General features: G+C 42.0%; 1 protein-coding gene across 1 annotated transcript in view; it reads left to right on the forward strand.

Annotated features, from left to right (window-relative positions):
• LOC123749902 (UDP-glycosyltransferase UGT5) overlaps positions 1-3521 on the forward strand; it is a 68547-nt gene extending 65026 nt beyond the window's left edge. The window contains exon 7 of the mRNA XM_069319484.1: positions 724-3521. Within this exon, the coding sequence (XP_069175585.1) occupies positions 724-1006 (283 nt within the window). The 3' untranslated portion in view covers positions 1007-3521. The remainder of the gene's footprint in view (positions 1-723) is intronic.
• Positions 3522-21706: the final 18185 nt, after the last annotated feature.

Genomic DNA, 21706 nt, shown 5'->3' on the forward strand with positions numbered 1-21706 from the left:
AAATCGGGCCTTGAATAGTAGGCTGAGAAGTGAGTTCTGGCTACTAGGTACGACATATATATATATATATATATATATATATATATATATATATATATGCCAATCATATTAGTAAAAATAAGAGAAAAAAAATTGAGTGCTTGGCTGTTGTCTCCTGTGGTCTAGTAGAAAGGGAAAAATACGCAAAACAAATCTTATAAACAATGAAACTTTAATTGACTTTAAATAAATATAAACGAAGAACATGGCTATGGCTATGTACAGTGCGAATAAACATAAATACAAAGACAAAACACAATATAAAATAAAATAATGGTTACGTTACTCTACAATGAACAAGACATGGGTTAAGGGTTAACCCATGGGTCTTATGGGTTAAGTTACTTCAATAAATGGTAGAGTGGTAGGAGCAGCTGCCTCTACCTCGTAGACTCTGGAGAGGGCGTCGGCTATTATGTTATCCGCGCCCTTGATGAAGAATATCTCCAGGTTAAAATTCTGCAGGTACAGAGCCCAGCGTAGATGTTGATTGCTGAATTGGGCCTGTTGCAGTAACCGTAGGGGATTGTGGTCTTAGTAGATGGTAATAGACCGATTACCCTGTAGGTAAGGTTCGAAATGTTGTAGGTTCAGGACGATGGAAAGGAGTTCCTTTTCTATGGTGCTATAGTTCTTCTGATGGGGATGATCATTAATTTTTCTTCTGACTTTCCCGGTGATCAGGTATAAAGAAAACATGATGAGGATGTCAGAAAGGATGAGGGACCGGCCAACGTCGCCCAGGGAGTTAGCAGTGTTCTGGACGGAGTACGTCATCCGCCACCGTGGGGCCCCCCAGCTGAGGTCCCCGGCGGCACAGCTCTCCTGGGTGGAGTTCCTCATGCTCGACGTCCTGCTCCTCCTCCTTCTGGCTCTCTTCCTTCTCCTTTTCATCCTACGTCGCATTTTCAGGGTCATCACTGCTAAAATATTTTGTAATGACGGTAAGAAGAAGAAGAATATCTAATGATGGCTTCGTTTTTTTCTGTTGGGATTTCAGTCAACATTACTTGTTCTTACTGGCAGAATTGATAATGATTTGAAGATTATCTTTTCTTCATATAAAACAGGGAGTTTCAAATATCTTTATTTATTAAATAGACAAACACACATATGCACCCACAAGCAGAGTATACACACATAAATTGTGTAATGGGATGATAGAACTTTAGAGTAAATAAAAAAAAAGTAGAAAAGGAAGGAAGGAAAATCAGGAGTAAAGACAATAGCACATGACCTGGAGAATATTCACTTGTAAAACCTACTAAACTAGCTACGGTGGGAAATCCAAGAGAGCACAAAGAAACTGGAATACAGGCAAGATTAATATCATGAGAGAGAGAGAACAAAATAAAATCCGGACAATCAACCATAAAGAGCTCAGTCTCTCAGGGTACTGTGCTTGCTCCATTTATTTTTCTCATCATCATACCTGCCAGACAGGGACACAATCTTTTGAACTCTATCTTCCTTTGCAGATGACACTAGGATATTTAAGAGAGTAGACAACATAGAGGACATGACAAACCTACAATAAGATGTAAATCAGGTCTTTTTATGGGCTACAGAAAATAATATGGTGTTTAACGAAGATAAGTTTCAGTTCATGAGCTATGGAAAAAATTAAAATATAAAAACGGAAACGCAGTTATGCTTACAAAACTCAGTTAAATTATAACATGGAACGAAAAGGCTATGTAAAGGATTTGGGTGAACTCCATGTCGGAAAACCTTACCTTTAAAAAACACAACGTATCCATCGCAACTACAAGAAAAATGAGAGTGGAGTAAACAAGAACCTTTCACACTAGATATGCTATACCAATGATATTTTTTAAGATGCCAGTGCTCTCTGGAGTGGAATACTGTTACACAAAGACAGGCCGTTCCAAAGCTAGAGAAATTGCTGACCTGGAGAGCGTGCATAGATCCTCTACTGCTAAATTACACTCAATACAACATCTAAACTATTGAGACCGACTTAAATGCCTAAATCTATATTCTCTTAAGCGCAGGCGGGAGAGATACATAATTTACACATGGAAAATATTAGAGGGGCTAATCAGAAAGATGCTAACAGAAATAACACCACATGAGACCAGAAGGCATGGCAGGATGTGGAGAATGCCCACTGTTGAAGAACATATGTGCAATTGGTACTCAGAGAGAACAATATACATCAGAGGCCCAAGAGTGTTGAACATGCTTCTACTACACATAAGGGGCATAACCGGCAGACCCCTCGCAGGACTATCAGAGAAAATTTGAAAAGCACCTTCAAAGGATACCGGATTAACCCTGCAGTGACTCATATGTCAGGTTGCGTGCTGCCGAGTCCAACTGCCTGGTTGACCAGTCCAGCAAGAAGGAGGCCTGGTCGAGAATCTGGCCGCGGGGACGCTAAGACCTGAAACAAAACTATTTCAAGTAAGATTACTCCAACAACACACTGACTACATGAACCGTAATACTGGAATGCCACAAAACTGCATACTCACATCAACATTACACTTCACGCTAAAGAGGGAAGGAAAGAGAAATGGCGGTCCTGCTCATAAAGGATTGAAGTTTCCAGGAGATGGATATCCAGGGCTGCGAGGCGTTCACAGACTATATAACAAGCACCATGACGATGGGAGGACCAAAGATAGTAGCTAAGATATATATCCCTCCATTAAATGACAGAGAATCGGTTACCATCTAGCTTTTCTACTCTGTTGGAGTGCACATCGTCAGGTTGTACTCTGACAAGAGTTCACTCACTCTAGATTCTGTAATTCTTAAGCTAGCATTTTGGTGTTTGGTGTTTTTGGTGTGCATAGACTGTAAGCTGTTCAGCATGACTACGGAGGATGTCTTAGTCTTTCTGCGAAAAGAGTTACAACTATTAGTATTAGAAATACAATTTTAAGAGTATGGAGACAGAGGGACAGGACAGGACATAAGACATACAACCAAACTTGATTATTCTTAAAAATGTTTATAAACGACCCTTCAGAGCACTATACGTTCTTTGTGAGATCCCATCATCAGTATGACCAAAATTTTGCTAGTGGAGGCTAATATATCAGCCTTACATTTGAAGTTCTCTCCTGATTCCATGTATGAGTGGCCGTCCGGTTAGGTGTGGATGTTGGATGAGCTTGTAGCTGATTGTTTTTATCTACACTAATATTTCATAAAAAATAGGGTAGCAGCACATTTATCTTTATATCTAAGTTAATTAAAATAAAATTAAACATTATATGAGATGAATCTTTTAGAAAGTAGTAAAAAATAATTATAATGTAATATTTCATTGATTCAGTGCTTAGTTCTTATGAAAATCAGTGTTATTTTGTAAAATTTAATATATTTTTTGTAGAGGCAGGTATTTTCTCTCCTGATTCCATGTAAGACTAACATTGTAAGTTTTTTATCTACTCTGTGTAATCTTTCATATAGAATAGGGTAACGGCACATTGTTGTGTATATCTAAGCTTGTTAATAAAACAATGGTCCTCATCCTTCATATAAATACTACCAAAACAGGAGGATGAGCTGTATACCTATGACTCTGAAGCTCAAATGAATTGGCACCCTATCTGTAAATTTATCACAAGGCCCTATATAATTCATATTATCGAAAATTAACCTAATATCCACTTGGGGATAATGTAACAATGACCTCAGTGAGTTTAATCATAGAATAATTGATAGAGCCATAAAATTGCAACTGGAGCTCAAATGAATTGGCACGCTATCTGTAAATTTAACACAAGACCCCATATCACTCATATTAACGAAAATTAACCTAATATCCACTTGGGGATAATGTAACAATGTTCTAAGTGAGATTAATCATAGAATTATTGATAGAGCCATAAAAGTGCCACTTGATGTATTAAAGATTCCTTTTACTGTAGTAATCTGACGAGCAAGACAGCACTTGTATTTGATAAGCATTTATTTAAGTATTAAATGATAAAGGTAACCATTATCGGAACAAATATTTCAACGTTAAATTAGTTTCTTTGTTTTGGGTATTTGTTTGGAGGACGGTCTGCTCAGCCCTTCCTCCAAACAAAGACACAAAAGTGATTCCCTGTTCCTGCCAAACCCCCTGTTTATTAATGAAAAATGGTTTACACACGACTCACAACTGATTTCGCCCAAACACTTCCGGAACAAGTGCTTCACTGACGAATTTTGTTAACGCTATAAATGCTTCACCCACATACTACAAATACAAATAATCGCCAACAGAACCTAAACACCTAACCTAACCTATGCCTATGCCTATATATGCACAATATGCTAATATATTATCATATTAATATATATTTGAGAAAATTCCCGTTTTCAATGAACAGCATATAAGAATTTATGAATGCGTCTGTGGGGTTGACCGCTGAATGTAATGGACTTGAGTCGAGGATGGGTTGCGGCTTCTAGTGATTTTCGCATTGATACATAACGTTAATGTGATTTTATTGGACCCAACCCGTCTTCAGATCAAGTCCATTCCCTTCAGCGGTCGACCCCAAAGACGAATTCATAAATTTTAACATACGGTTCATTCAAAATGGGATTTTTTTCAAATATAAATAACATCTTGAGGTTATCTTGAGTTGATTTCGGGGCTTTTTTAGTGTCCCCGAGGCCCGGTCCTTGACCAGGCCTCCACCCCCAGGAAGCAGCCCGTGACAGCTGACTAACTCCCAGGTACCTATTTACTGTTAGGTAACAGGGGTATAGGGTGAAAGAAACTCTGTCCATCGTTTCTCGCTGGCGCCCGGGATCGAACCCGGGACCACAGGATCACAAGTCCAGTGTGCTGTCCGCTCGGCCGACCAGCTCCCTAACATTGTTATATATTAGCGTATTGTGCATATTTAGGCCTTTTTTAGGCTATGTGTTTAGGTTCTGTTGACGTTTATTTGTATTAGTAGTAAGTTGGTGAAGCATTTACAGCTTTGTAGTTCGAACTAAAGTCGTCAGTGAAGCACTTGTTTCAGAAGTGTTCAGACGCCATCAGTTGAGAGTCGTGTGTAAATCGTTTTTCATTCATAAACAGGGAATTTAGTGGGTGCATGGAATAGACTTTGGCTTTAGTTTATGAGGACGGGCTGGATTAACAACCCATCCTCATAAACAATGGCGAAAAGTTCATACCATACACTAATGAAGCCCATGTTCATGAATTAAAAACCATTTACACACGACTCAAAACTTATGAGGTACGAACACATCCAGAACAAGTGCTTCGTTCACGACTTCTGTTTAACTACAACACGGCAAAACCTTCACCGACGTACTACAAATACAAAAAAACGCCAAGTGAATTTAAACACCAAACCTAACCTAACCAATGCCTAAATATGCGCAATATCCTAACAAATAACAATATTAATTTAAATTTGAGAAAATTCCCATTTTGAATAATCGCATGTTAAAATTTATGAATGAGTCTTTGGGGTCGACCGCTGAATGGAATGAACATAGGCTGAGGATGGGTTCCATTAATCAGCAATTGCATCAGCTCGTCCTCCAAACAAAGACCCAAAGTCCATTCCATGCCCCTGACAAACCCCTATGAATGAAAATCGGTTCACACACGACTCACTACTGCAACCCGTCCTCGACTCAAGTCCATTACATCAACGGTCAACCCCACAGACGCATTCATAAATTTTAACATGCTGTTTATTCAAAACGGGAATTTTCTCAAGTATAAATTAATATTATAATATATTAGCATATTGTGTATATATAGGCATAGGATAGGTTAGGTTAGGTGTTTAGGTTCTGTTGGCGATTATTTGTATTTGTAGTACGTGGATGAAGCATTTATAGCGTTGTGATTCGAACAAAATTCGTCAGTGAAGCACTTGTTCCGGATATGTTCGAACGTCAGCAGTTGTGAGTCGTGTGTAAACCGCTTTTCATTCATAAACAGGGGGTTTGGCGGGTGCATGGAATCACTTTTGGATCTTTGTTTGGAGGACGGGCTGACTACTGATAACGTTCGAACACTTCCGGAACAAGTGCTTCACTGACGAATTTGGTTCGAACCACAACGCAATAAATGCTTCACCCACGTACTACAAATACAAATAATCGCCAACAGAACCTAAACACCTAGCCTAACCTAACCTACACCTATATATGCACTATATGCAAAAAAAAATTTAAAATGTGTTATATTTGAAAAAATTCCTGTTTTGAATGAGCAACATGCTAAAATTTATGAACGCGACTGTGGGCTCGACCGCTGGATGTAATGGACTTGAGTCGAGGACGGGTTGATTGCATACAATGAGTCTTTAAATGGGCGTTAACAAAGACGTAAACTATTTACTATTAAATCTAGACACCAAAATAATATCACCAAATAATGACTTTAAACAAACATCAAGAGTTTCCAACAAGGGAATATTAGTAAATAGACGCCACATCAAAGCTAGCCATTATGGTAGTAATGCCACATCAAAGCTAGCCATTATGGTAGTAATGCCACATCAAAGCTAGCCATTATGGTAGTAATGCCACATCAAAGCTAGCCATTATGGTAGTGATGCCACATCAAAGCTAGCCATTATGGTAGTGATGCCACATCAAAGCTAGCCATTATGGTAGTAATGCCACATCAAAGCTAGCCATTATGGTAGTAATGCCACATCAAAGCTAGCCATTATGGTAGTAATGCCACATCAAAGCTAGCCATTATGGTAGTAATGCCACATCAAAGCTAGCCATTATGGCAGTGACGCTACATCAAAGCTAGCCATTATGACAGTGACGCTACATCAAAGCTAGCCATTATGGCAGTGACGCCACATTTAAGCTAGCCATTATGGCAGTGACGCCACATCAAAGCTAGCTATTATGGTAGTAACTCCACATCAAAACTAGCCATTATGGTAGTGACTCCACATCAAAGCTAGCCATTATAGTAGTGACGCCACATCAAAGCTAGCCATTATGGCAGTGACTCCACATCAAAGCTAGCCATTATGGCAGTGACTCCACATGAAAGCTAGCGGTTATGGTAGGGACTCCACATCAAAGCTAGCCGTTATGTTAGTCATTCATCGTCGCCAATCAGACCTAAAAAATCTCAAACCATAACGTATAAAGGTTTTGTATTTCGTTGAGGGAAGAGTGAATCAGGGTCATAACTATACATTCGCCAATCCTACAGATCACCTGATGTTATTTTTGTAACATAATGTAGCATAATGTAACATTCATGAAAACCTCTAATTCTTAGCCCCAAATAGATTTTTTTATATGTGAAGTTGGTCTTAGTCCGTCTTCATGATAACAGTCACCAAATAATATTAGTATTTTCTTGTAACATTACATAACGTAACAGGGGAAACACCATTTTCTGAGTCCAAATGCCATTTTTTAAGTAAAAACCTGTTTTGACCATCTTCATTATAACAGTCAACAAAAAATATTAGTATTTTCAGCTAACATAACGTAACGTAACAGGGAAACACAAGTTTTAAGTCCAAATACCATTTAAAAGAAAAAAACCTGTGTAGACCATCTTCAATATAATAGTCACCATATAATATTAGTGTCATTCTTGTAACATTATGTAAGGTAACAAAATGGAACATGGAAAATATCGTGCTTTTATCCAAATAACATGTTTTAAGGAGTAACAATCGTCGAAGGAATCCTTCATACGTATTATAACACACACAAATCATTGTTACCGTGTGTTTTATGTCATGTAATGTAACACAACCTACAGGGAAACATCTATTAGTACCAATACCATTTTAAAGAAGAAGACTGTCTTCATTATAATTAAATCACATCCAAATCAGTATTACTGTATGTTTGTTTTGTCCTTGTAACACAAAGTAACGTAACCTGGAAATAATTTTTCTCCTGTCCAAAACACATGTTTTAAAATGTAAAGAATGACTTAGTATTGTACCGACCGAGTCCGTCGGCCGAGTGGACAGCACGCTGGACTTGTGATCCTGTGGTCCTGGGTTCGATCCCAGGAGCCGGAGAGAAACAATGGGCAGAGTTTCTTTCACCCTATGCCCCTGTTACCTAGCAGTAAAATAGGTACCTGGGTGTTAGTCAGCTGTCACGGGCTGCTTCCTGGGGGTGGAGGCCTAGTCGAAGACCAGGCCGCGGGGACACTAAAAAGCCCCGAAATCACCTCAAGATAGTCTATCTCTAGTACATCTCCTACTATATAAATATTACTGTGTGTCTGTTTTAATCCTCGTAACACAATGTAATATAACGTAGAAATCATAAATAAATCGTAGATATCATAATGAAATCGTAGAAATCGTGTGAGCCCCTACCCAGCGCTACTACTTCGTGTCTCCCCTTCTGTCTCTAACATCTCTGTGGCTCCACATTTCCTTGTCTCCTCTTCTCTGTGTCTCCGTACCTCTGCGTCTCCCACACTTCTCTGTCTCCATATCTGTGTCTCCACATCTTCGTGACTCAACATCTGTGTCTCCATTTCTCCGTGTCTCCACATCTATGCGTGTCTCCATATCTCCATGTCTCCACATCTCTGTTTCTAAACATCTCTCTGTCTCCCACACCTCTATGTCTACGCATCTCTGTGTCTCCACATCTCCTTGTCTTCACATCTTCGTGTCTCCACATCTCCGTGTCTCCACATCTCCATGTCTCCACATCTCTGTCTCCACATCTCTGTGTATAAACATCTATCTGTCTCCCACACCTCTATGTCTACACATCTCTGTGTCTCCACATCTCCGGGTTTTCACATCTTCGTGTCTCCAAATCTCGTGTCTCCACATCTCCGTGTTTCCATATATTCGCGTCTCCATATCTCCGTGTCACCACATCTCCGTGTCTCCACTCCTCCGTGTCACCACACCTCCGTGTCTATAACACTTCTCTGTCTCCACATCTCTTTGTCGACACATCTCTGTGTCTACACATGTTCTTGTTCCCATATTTCTTTTTATCCATTTCTCTGTGTCTCCACACCTCCGTGTCTCCATATCTCCGTGTTTCACATCTCTTGGTCCCCACATCTATGTCTCAAAATCCTCGTGTCTCCACATCTTCGTGTCTCCTCATTTCCGTGTCTCCACATATCCGTGCCTATAAGACTTCACTGTCTACACATCTCTGAGTCCACACATCTCTGTGTCTACACTTGTTTTGTTTCCACATCTCTTTTTCTCCACTTCTCTTTTTCTCCACATCTCTATGTGTCTCTAAATCTTCCTGTCTCCTCATTTTATGTCTTCCCATCTCCGTGTCTCAACATCTCAGTATCTCCACATCTTCGTGTGTCCACATCTTAGTATCTCCACATCTTCGTGTCTCCATATCTATGTGTTTCCACATCTTCGTGTCTCCTGATCTCTGTGTCGCCACATCCCCCGGGTCTCTACACTTCTGTATCTCCACATCTTCGTTTCTCCACATCTCCGGAACTTCACGTCTCTCTCTCCACATCTTCGTTTCTCCACATCTCCGGAACTTCACGTCTCTCTCTCCACATCTCCGTGTCTCCTCATTTCCGTGTCTTCACATGACTGGGTTTCCACATCTTCGTGTCTCCACATCTCCTTGTCTCCACATCTCCTTGTCTCTACATCTCTGTCTCCACATATCCGTATCTCCTCATCTTTGTGTCACAACATCTCTGTGTCTCCACATCTCTGTGTTTTCACATCTTTGTGTCTCCACACCTATGTGTCTCCATACCACCATGTTTCTATATCTCCGTTATTCACATCTCTGTGTCTCCACATCTCTGTGTCTCTAAATCTTCGTGTCTCCTCATCTTTGTGTCTCCACATCTTCGTGTCTCCACATCTCAGTGTCTCCACATATTCGGGTCTCCACATCTCTGTGAGTCTCTACATCTCTGTGAGTCTCTACATCTTCGTGTCCCTACACCTCTTTGTCTCTATATTTCCGTGTCTCCACATTTCTGTGTCTCCATTTCTCCGTGTCTCCACATCTCTGTGTCTCCACAACTATGTTTTTCCACATCTCTGTGTTTCCCACTCCTCTATCTCTCAACATCTCTGTGTGTCCATATCTCCGTATTTCCACATATCTGGGTGTCCATAACCCGGAATTTCCACATATCTGTGTGTCCACATCTCCGTGTCTCCACATCTCTGTGTCTCCACATCTTTGTGACTCCACATCTCCGTGTCTCCACATCTCTGTGTCTCCATTTCTCCATGTCTACACCTCTCTGTGTCTCCACATCTTTGTGTCTGCACATCTCTGTGTCTCCCACACCACTATCTCTCCATATCTGTTTGTGTCCACATCTCCGTGTCTCCATATCCTCGTGTCTTCACATTTCTGTGTGTGTCCATATCTCCGTGTCCCCACTTCTCCGTGTCTCCACATCTTCGTGACTCCACATATGCGAGTCTCAACTTTTCGTTTCTTCACATCTCTGAGACTTCACCTCTATGTGTCTCCTCATTTTCGTGTCAACACAACTTTGTGTCTCTAAATCTTCGTGTCTACATATCTCCATGTCTCCATATCTTCGTGTCTCCAAATCTATGTGTCACCACATCTTCGTGTCTCCACATCTAGTTATCCCAGGCTGTGAAAGGATTAGAGACTACATAACAGGCACCATGACGATGGGAGGACCAAAAGTAGTAGCAACTAGCAGTGATATATAACCCTCCACCAAATGACAGAAGACCCAGGCAAGAGTATGACAGAAACAACCGGCAGTTAATAACACAATTGAGAGGAAAGCCTTTGGTGCCTGTTGAATTCGAACCCATCTGCTCATCATAGGGGACTTCAATCACGGATGGATAGACTGGGAGAACAAGGAACCGCTCAAGGGAGAGGTTATATGGAGAGCGAAACTAGTGGAGGTGGCGACAAGAAACTTTCTTAGTTAACATGTCAGGAAAGAGGATGATGATGAGGACATCCCTCCACTAGGATGAGGGAAAGCGATGAACCAGCGAGACTCGACCTAGTCTTAACTCTGAATGACTCCGACATAAGGGAAATTGACTTCGAGGCCATAGTAGGAATGAGCGATCACAGTGTACTGACGCTAGAGTATCTGGTCGAAGAAGGGCTAAAATACTCAAGAAAGGGAACTGAAAGCAAAAGGCTAGCATTCCATAAGTGAAATTACAAGGAGATAGGAAAATTCCTAACGGATATAACATGGGAATCAGAGCTAAGGGGAAAGACGCCCCAAGACATGATGGAATACATCACACAGAAGTGCAAGGAGGCAGCAGAAAAGTTTATCCCGGCCCAAATGGTAAAAAAATGAAATGTAGAGGAGAAACCCATGGTTTAATCAGAGATGTAAGCTAGCTAAGCAACAAGGTAAAAGAGCATGGAGTAACTATAGAAATAACCGGACACTTGAGAGCAGAGAAGGTTACCAGCGAACCAGGAATGAATACGTCAGGGTGAGAAGAGTGGCAGAAGGGCAATATGAAAACGACATAGCAAGCAAGGCTAAGACACAACCCAAATGGCTGCACAGCCATATCAGGAGAAAGCCAACAGTGAAGGAACAGGTAATGAAACTGAGGATAGGGGCACACAGATTCACTACAAACGACAAAGAAGTGTGCGAGGAACTCAATGTGAAATTCCAGGAAATTTTCACATTAGAGGAAGGAGAAGTTCCAGAGATAAGAGAAGGAACAATTAACCAGGCACCACTGAAGGAATTTGAGATTACCAGTGGAGATGTAAGGAAGCTTTTGCTAGAGTTGGATGTGACAAAAGGTATAGACTCGGATGGAATATCACCATGAATACTAAAGTAAAAGAGCAGATGCACTTTGCCGGCCACTCTCCATGGAGTATAACAAATCATTGGTAACAGGTGAACTGCCAGAAATTTGGAAGGCAGCAAACGTAGTCCCGATACACAAGAAGGGGAATAGACAGGAGGCACTGACCTACAGGCCAGTGTCCCTAACTTACATACCATGCAAGCTAATGGAGAAAGTTGTGCGAAAAAAGGTAGTCGAACATCTGGAGCAATGAACTTTGTGTCACAACAACAACATGGTTTCAGGGATGGCAAGTTATGCCTCACAGGATTAATTGAATTCTACGATCAGGCAACTAAAATCAGACAAGAAAGAGAGGGATGGGCAGACTGCATATTTTTGGATTGCCAGGAAGCCTTTGACATAGTGCCACACCAGAGAGTAGTGCGAAAGCTGGAGATGCAGGCGGGAGAGAAAGGGAAGGTACTCCATTGGATTAGGGAGTACCTAAGTATCAGAAGGCAGCGAGTCACTGTGCAGGGTGAGGTCTCAGACTGGCGAGACGTCACCAGTAGCGTCCCACAGGGTTCAGTTCTTGGACCCATACTGTTCCTTATATATGTAAATGATCTTCCAGATGGTATAGAATAATTCCTCTCATTGTTTGCTGATGATGCATAAATTATAAGGAGGATTAAGACCGAGGAAGACAGTATGAGACTACAAGATGACCTAGACAAACTGCATGAATGGTCCAACAAATGGCTACTAAAGTTCAACCAAAGTAAATGTAAGGTAATGAAACTAGGCAGTGGAAACAGAAGACCAGACACAGGATACAGAATGGGTGATGAAGTCCTTCATGAAACGGGCAGAGGAAAGGATCTACGAGTTGATATCACATAAACCCTGTGTCCTGAAGCCCACAACAAAAGAACAACATTTGCGGCGAATGCGAGGCTAGCTAACGTCAGAACTGCCTTCAGGAACCTGTGTAAGGAATCATTCAGAACCTTGTATACCACAGATGTAAGACCAATCCTGGAGTATGCGGCCCCAGCATGGAGCCCGTAACTTGTCAAGCACAAGGCGAAGATTGAAAAAGTTCAGAGATATGCCACTAGGCTAGTCCCAGAACTATTAGGCATGAGCTACGAAGAAAGACTGCGAGAAATGCACCTCACGACACTAGAAGACAGAAGAGTAAGGGGACACATGATCACTACCTACAAAATTCTCAGAGGAATTGTCAGGGTAGATAAAGATAACCTGTTTAACACGGTTGGTACGCGAACAAGAGGACAAAAGTGGAAACTGAGTACTCAAATGTCTGTGTCCACACATCTCCGTGTCTCCACATCTCCGTGTCTCCACATCTCTGTTCTTCCACATCTCCGTGTCTCCACATCTCTGTTTCTTTACTCCTCTGTTTCTCTATATCTGTGTCTCCACATCTCTGTATCTCCCACACCTCTGTCTTTCCCTATTTCTGTGTCTGCACATATCCGTGTCTGCACATCTCCATGAATCTTCATCTCTGTGTCTCCCGAAATCTGTGTCGCCACATCTCTGTGTGTCCATACAACCGTGTCTCCATATCTCCGTTTTTCACATCTCTAAGTATTCTCATCTTCGTGTCTCCTCATCTTTGTGTCTCCACATCTCCGTGTCTCCACATCTCAGTGTCTCCACATCTTCGTGTTACCAAATATATGTGTCTCCACATATTTGTGTCTCCACATTTCTGAGTTTCCACATCTTCATGTCTCCACATCTTCGAGTCTCGACATCTCTGTGTCTCCACATTTCCGTGTCTCCACATCTCCGTGTTTTAACATTTCCGTGTCTCCACATCTCTGTATCTCCACTTCTCCGTGTTTCCGCATCTTTGTGTCTAAAACACTTCTCTGTCTTCACATCTATGTGACCACTAATCTCCGTGTCTCAACATGTTCTTGTTTCCACATCACCTTTGTCTCCACACTTATATATGTCTCTACATCTCTGTGTCTCCTCATCTCTGTGCCTCCCACACCTCTATCTCTCCACATCTCCGTGTCTGCACATCTTCATGTCACCATATTTCTGTGTATCTACATCTCTGTGTCTCCATACCTCTGCGTCTTCCGCACTTATGTGTCTCCACACTGTGTCTCTACATCTTCATGAATCCTCAACTTCGTGTCTCCACATCTCCACATCTCAGTGACTCCACATCTCTGTGTTTCCACATCTGTGTCCACATCTCTCCATATCTTCGTGTCTCCACTACTTCTTTTCCAACATCTCTGTGTCTCCACATCTCGGTGACTCCTCATCTCTGTTTTTCCACATCTCTGTATTTCCCTATCTCTGTGTCTCAACATCTAAGTGTCTCCACATCCCTGTGTCGCAACTTCTCCGTGTATCCACATCTCTGTATCTCCACATTTCCCTGTCTCCAGATTTCTTTGTCACAAGATTTCTGTGTCTCCACATCTTCGTTTCTCCAAATCTATTTGTCGCTACATCTCCGTGTCTCCAGATCTCTGTGTTTCCATATCTTCGTGTCTTCGTATTTCCGTGTCCCCAAATCTCTGTCTCCAAATCTCCGTCTCCACATCTCTGTGTTTCCATATCTTCGTGTCTCCATATCTCAGTATTTTCACATCTCCTGTGTCTCCACCTCTGTGTCTCCACATCTCCGTGTCCTCACATTTCCGTGCCTGCACATTTTCTTGTCTACACATCTTCGTGTCTCCACATCTCTGTCTCACACATCTTTCTGTCACCACATCTATGTGTCCACATATCTCCGTTTCTCCACATCTTCTTGTCTCCACATGTCTGTGTCACCACATCTCTGAGTTTTCACATCTCCGGGTTTCCACATCGCGTGTCTCCAGATCTCTGTGTCTCCCACATTTCTGTGTCTTCACAGCTCTGTGTCTTCACATATCCGTGTCTCCACCTCTCCGTGTCACCAAATCTCCGTGTCTCCACATCGTCTTGTCTCCACATCTTCGTCTCTTCACATCTCTGTGTCTCCATATCTCCATATATCTATGTTTCCATCTCTTCGTGTCAACACATCTCCGTGTCTCCACATCTTCGTGGAGACAGAGATGTGGATCTTAGTGTCTCCACATCTCCCTGAGTCTCCACAACTCCTGTGTCTCCACATCTCCCTGCGTCTCCACAACTCCTGTGTCTCCACATCTCCCTGCGTCTCCACAACTCCGTGTCTACATTTCTCTGCGTCTCCACATCTCCGTGTCTCCACAACTCCGTGTCTCCACATCTCCGTGTCTCCACATCTCCCTGCGTCTCCACATCTCCGTGTCTCTACATCTCCGTGTCTCCTAATCTTCACAACAATATGTCTCTACATCTCCCTATCTCTATGTTATGAACCCTTCGTAACTGGGTTCTTTACAAACTTTATGATCCTACTCATGTTCAGAGAAACCTAATCTTGGTAGAAATATAATGCAATGATCAAGGTAAATAAAAAGAATAACACTAAAAATAACTTATTATTTCCCATCACCAATTGAATATAGTCAATATATACTAGTCTCTGTGGTCATCCGGATAGGCGTTGCTAGCCCTTACGCTAGCCTGCTTCACGGATAACGGACGACTTGCCTGAAATAAGGTCTTTGTTGCACATTCTCTGGAATGCACAAGCAACAAAGTCAGCAAAGCTCGACCAGCCCCACTGGCTAGTACCTTTCAGAACCAAAGTCTACAGTGCTCACCTAGCCTCCACTGGCTAGCACCTCCAGGAGTGAAGTTCACAGCGCTCGACCTGCCCACGTGGCTAGTCCATCCAGGAGTAAAGTTCTCAGCACTCGTCTAGTCCAACTGGCTGGTACCTACAGGTCGGCCTAAGTCTTCCACTGTCCCGGTATCACTGACTTCCCTAGCCTGCCTCTGTTTACTCGTCACCTTTCAACCGGGCAGACTAAAAGATGGGAAATGCCATTTAATGGGAGGGTCAACTGCTGTAGTTAGGCGCCTGAATCGTAGATGGCGCCGATGTCCGTCACACCACCTCCCGCCCCCCCTAAAAAAAAAAAGATTGTTTTCACGCGGATAAAACCACACCAAAAAAGACATATTTACTAATTACATGCGGGATAATGCGTCCGGTACCATATTATTGAACCCTTTAATATGTGCAATCTGCATGACATTGTTGCATATATAAACTCCATCGTGCGAGTCTCATATTCTTGTGCTTGAACTGGGCTAGGAAACGGAGGGGGGATTATGGTCTGAACGTACTAGAAGTGTCCTGTTTTTACCGGTTACATAGATTTCATAATGTTGCAGGGCATTAATTAGTGCTAAGTTTTCTTTTTCGATAACCACGTATTTTCGTTGGTAGTCATTTAATTTCTTTGAATAGTATAAAGTGGGATGTTCTACTTCATCATCATCGACCTGGGACAACACGGCTCCTATCCCGAAATCTGAGGCATCGATAGTCAATATAAATGGTTTATTGATGTCAGGAGACATCAAAACGGGGGACGATATTAATAGAGACTTCAGCTTCTCAAAAGCTAGCTGGCACTCCTCTGACCAGTTGAATTTCACCCCTTTAGCCAAGAGATGTGTTAATGGGACTGCAACTGAGAAAAAGTTGAAGACGAACTTTCGGTAAAATCCAGTCAGTTCTAAGAATTGCCTAACATTTTTCCTTGAAACTGGAGGCGGATATTTAATTATGGCCTTTATGTTACTGCCTTTAGGAGCAATTCTCCGTTCACCGACAGTATGTCCTAAGAAGACCACGGACGTTTTGCAAAACTCTGACTTGTGGAGATTGATTAGCTTCATGGATAGCTATAAAGAACCGTTCAAGATGGTGTAAATGACCTTCCCAGGTGTTATCGTAAGTTAGTACATCATCAATGTTCACTATACAATTTTCGACTCCCCGCAACGTTATGGCCATCAACCGTTGGAAAGTCGTGGCAGCATTTTTCAAGCCAAAAGGCTTGAAAAGGCATTACATTCGTATAATCCTTCGGGAGTAACGAAAGCCGAAATGGATTTGGCTTCCTCGGTAAATGGCACTTGCCAATACCCCTTGTACAGATCGAATTTGGTTAGGTAAATAGCTTTATCTATTGCATCGAAGCCATCTTCGATCCTCGGCAATGGGTAAGAATCTGCCACTGTAACCTTGTTAACCTTCCGGTAATCTATACAGAGGCAGAATTCGTTGTTCGGTTTGGGTACTGAAAGGACAAGGGAGGACCATGGGCGATATTAAGTCATATATGAGCATGTAGTCTATTTCATTCCGTATTACCCCCTTCTTAAGAGGATTCATACGGAATGGATGTTGCTTAATGGGTCGTGCCCCTTCTTCCAGGACAACTTTATGTTTTAGAATCGTTGTCAGCCCTGGATTTTCTTTAAATATTGATTTGTATCTAAAAATCAAGATTATCAAGGGCTGTTGCTGCTCTGCGGTTACATGACCTAGTTTGGTAGGCAAATTCTGCAGTATGAGAGAGTTGGTATCCACCTGCTTGTGTGTATCTCCCAGTATGTCGTCTTCGTGGTCCTCAGGAGTTACTCATACAGACAGGCTTCACGTTTCTGGGATTGTACAGTTTCATCATGTTAATTAACATGCACATGCATCTGTTTCTTCTTGCGATCAGACGAGTCCAGCACATAATTGGTGGCATTTACCTTCTTAATCACAGGATAGGGGCCATTAAATTTTGCATCTAAACTCCCCCCATAATTGGAGAAAAGACTAGCACCAGATCTCCCACCGTAAAATCTCTGGGTTTGGTTGTGACATCATAATTGCCTTTCATCGTAGTCTGGTTACGTACCAAATTATCCATAGCAAATTGCAAAGCAGAAACAGTCGTACCTTGTGTGATGAGATCCAATCAACCATGTTTATATTACTTTCCACTTCGTCCCACTGGTCCCTAACCATCTCCAAAGGACCAAGTACTGTGTGACCATATACAAGATCAAAAGGGGACAGGCCAAGAGATTCATTTGGAACTGACCTTATATCAAAGAGTAGATATGGCAGTTCCTCCACCCAACGTCCTTGCTTACTGATACATCACTTCCTAATCATCTGTTTCAGCGTCTAATGGAACCTCTTGAGTGCTCCCTGGGACTCTGGGTGATAAGCGCTGGACGTGATGTGATGAATCCCCATGTATGGGAACCGACCTGTGAGATTTATATTTACGTTAATTTGTATACTTCGATAGCAATTGGTATGATGTTAAGTGGACTGTATTTCTGCAATAATCTCACAAGTCGATCCACTACACATTACTGGGGTTTATATTGAATTTATATATGCAGCCAATCACACTACAGTATTAGACTACATACATTGTTAAACATTGAAGAGATTCCTTATCTTATTTGTACAGCAGGCCTTAGTCCACCAGATATAACTAGGATGTAGACACCAAATTATCCTCTTTGAGGTAGCTTCCATCACCCAGTAACTGATGCACAAAGCATGCTTCCTCGTCTTGACCTGTCAAAAGGGCGCTAGCTATGAAGCCAGAATCCTAATATATGACAGCTATATCAGAGAAAACACTGTACAAGGAACCATAAAGACCTAGGCTAAATTACCTTGTTTGAGTCGATCATTTGTGATCTAACCGGTTCACCCAATATCCACTGACATAAATGGCCATAAATGAAAGATAAACGGGATTCGGAAAGACACCTCCCTTGTATTTGCTGACAGCGTGTTGATGATGAAAGACCACTACTCTGATCTTCGTCACACTTCGTCCAAGAGAATTTATAGGAGCAGTTACTAGCTCCAACGACTCTGGTCTTAAGTTCAATAACAATGGCTGACCACTCCCTCACAACTGACGCCACTGGCCTACATTGTCCAGATATCAGAAAGTAATAGAAGGGTCACATTTACTCTATTTTAATATTGATAATTAAGTTAATTAAAATAAGATGTTTTTATGATGGTAAAGTCCAAAGACTAATGTATTTAGAATAATTCCCAGCAGAATAGCTGGTGAATTTATAATAGCAATGATATCCCGTTTTCTATAGACGGAAAGTTCCGCAACAAGTTACATTTTCTATGGGTTAACTTGTTTATACAATGCAGCAGCAATATTATCTGCCTGCATGTAATATTATTAAATGGTGTCGGATTTTCCGACACCATGTACGACATCTGTTGGTTAAAACACTTAGAAGTAAAATTTGGTCGCTGATCTGTTTAAACCGTCTTAGGAAGACCCTGTCTCTAGAAGAACCAGATCAGGTGTTTTACTAGCACCTTAGATGTTATCGTTCGGAGGGGAACAGTTTATGGTATCTACTAACTCTGTCCACGATGGTAAATAGATATTGTACACCTGAAGTAGGAGGAGGAAGAGGACCAACAATATCTAAAATTAGGTGTTCAAAAGTTTCTCCTATGGAGGGTATCAGGTTTAAGGGGGCTTTAGGAAGTGGTTGGTTAACTGTACCAACCACCTGACAAACATGAAACGTTTTGCAGTAGTGTCGTACATTGGCCTTCATCTTGGGCCAGTAAAAGTTCCTAGCTAGCCGGTGGAAGGTCTTTGAAATTCCACCATGTCCAGAGTATCCGTTATAATGTGCCACTTCAATCAATCTTAAACTAAATGGGGTGGGCACCACTATTTGTGTGTTACTTACGTCAGCTGAGGAGTGAGGAATTTTCTGTAGGCACCTCCTGAACAACACTTTGTCGTCTTTATATATCTAGCTCCCGATTTCCGACCTGAGTCAATAAGGTCGGCCAGAGCTCTCACTTGTGGATCGCCTGCTCTCTTATTAAAGACCCCCTGGTCCAATCTGGATTCTCGGGAAAAATGTCAAAAGTTTTACTGGGGCTTTTGATAGCCTCTGGGGTACTCATAGGGTCAAACAACTTTCCCAGCCCTAACTATTCTTAGGCGTGGGATCTGGTTTGAACTACCACCACTGGCGTTTCCACGTCAGCTACTGGTTCTGCCATAACCACGGGATTAGTCTGCTCTAGACTCAATACCAAATCACTGGCCAGTATGACTTCGATTCCCTGTATTGGAATTTTTTTTACTACAGCTAAAGAACAAGGGCCAGTAAAATACCGAGATGTAAGGTGCACGTCCACCAAGGGGCCGACATACAACGAGTCTGGGAAGCCTCCCAGAATTACACTTGGCTGCCCCTCAACTCGTACCTCTTTTGGTAAAGTACTCCTCTTTATTAGGGACTGAGCCGCACCGCTGTCCCTCAGTATAATCACCGAGTTACTACCCTGACTTCTGGCTACACATCCAGTTGACGTGTAAGGGGCGGACATATTACATTTTGGACCCTTGTTATCCGAATTTGGTAGATGGGCCTCCTCTGAGGGTAGTAGTAGATTTACCAACAAAACATTTTTGTTGGAGGGTTGAGCTGCTGACTGTCTACAAGCTGCCGCCATATGACCGGTTCGTCCACATGTCCAACATACTACATCTTTCTAATTACTCCTCTTTGGACTTACCCGATTGGGGCTGCCTGGCCCCTTAATTTCCCCTCCTTTATACCTATGTCTTCCTCCATACCTGTATGTAGCATACTGAGGACCAGGTTTTGCTCGATGCCGTGCAGGGGCTTTGTCAGTCAGTGCATACTCGTCGACCAGCGTAGCGGCAACTTTTAATGTTTCCACCTGCTGTTCCTCTAAATAGGTCTTTAAATCTTCTGGTAGGCAATCTTTAAATTCTTCTATCAGGATAAGCTGTTCCAGCTGTTCTTAGCTGGCAACTTTTCTAGACTCACACCACTCTACGAATAATCTCTCTTTTTAATCTTGCGAATTCTTTATATGTGTGTTCTGCCCCTTTCTTCAGATTTCAAATTTTTTGCCGGTATGCTTCTGGAACCGACTGGTACGCGAGCGAAACCACCCTCTTTACTGCACTGTAGTCGCTTGACTCACTTATTGATAATGTTGAGTTTAGTGTCGTGGACTTTCCCTGTTAACAAAGACAATCATTATAGCCCAATTATCACTTGGCCATTCCAAAGATGCAGCGACTTACTCAAAAGCGGCAAAAACCTTTGATACTTCTTTTCATTAAATTTAGGAACCATTTTGATGTTCTGCACCGGGTCGAAACTACTTGTTTCCCTTCTAGCACCTAATCTCAGTACTACTAATTCGTGTTGTCTTTCCTTCTCCTTTTCTTGTCTTTTCTTCTCTCTTTCTCTTCTTCTTTTTCTCGCTCTTCCCTTTCATTCCTTTCTTTTAATTCCAAACGTTTCATTTCCATTTCCTTTTCTTTCATTTCTTTTTCTAGTTCTAGTTTTTCCACTCTATTTCTTGATTTATCTCTAACTCACGCATCTTCACAGTCAAAAGACATTAAGTTCACTAGAGTCACTCACCATCGTTTCCATGGTCTTCCTTTTCAGTGGAAGCCATACTTGCCTTTTTACTCTGTCCTTCACTTTCCTTTTTTATCAGCAGGTTTTAGATGCTTATGCACTTACGAAACGATGTCCACCTGCGAATCACAATCACTCACCTTAATTTCCAGGTAAGCGCTTATCAACTAATTCGGGTTTCCCCAAGGTGTTTTAGATGGGAGAGGCAGTCCTCCTGGTTCAGGAACTCCTGAACATGATCCAGCGTGTCTATGGTCTGCCTCTCAGCCATTGTTCACTTCGGTAGTACGACTCACAATCACAATGTACTTTCCCTAGTATTGTTTCCCCAACATAAATCCCTAATCACTCTGATTACCCAGTTCGTAGTCACTAAACTTAAAATTTACATGGCAAAACGAGACATCTATCCTCGGGGATAGCACTTATTTACCTGTTAATTACCGTAAATCACTACACCCATCAAGACCAATGAACGCTCTGAACAAGAGGTAAGGATCCCGCTGGGGACG

The sequence above is a fragment of the Procambarus clarkii genome, chromosome 93 (genome assembly GCF_040958095.1).
Source record: "Procambarus clarkii isolate CNS0578487 chromosome 93, FALCON_Pclarkii_2.0, whole genome shotgun sequence".
Classification (NCBI taxonomy): domain Eukaryota; kingdom Metazoa; phylum Arthropoda; class Malacostraca; order Decapoda; family Cambaridae; genus Procambarus; species Procambarus clarkii.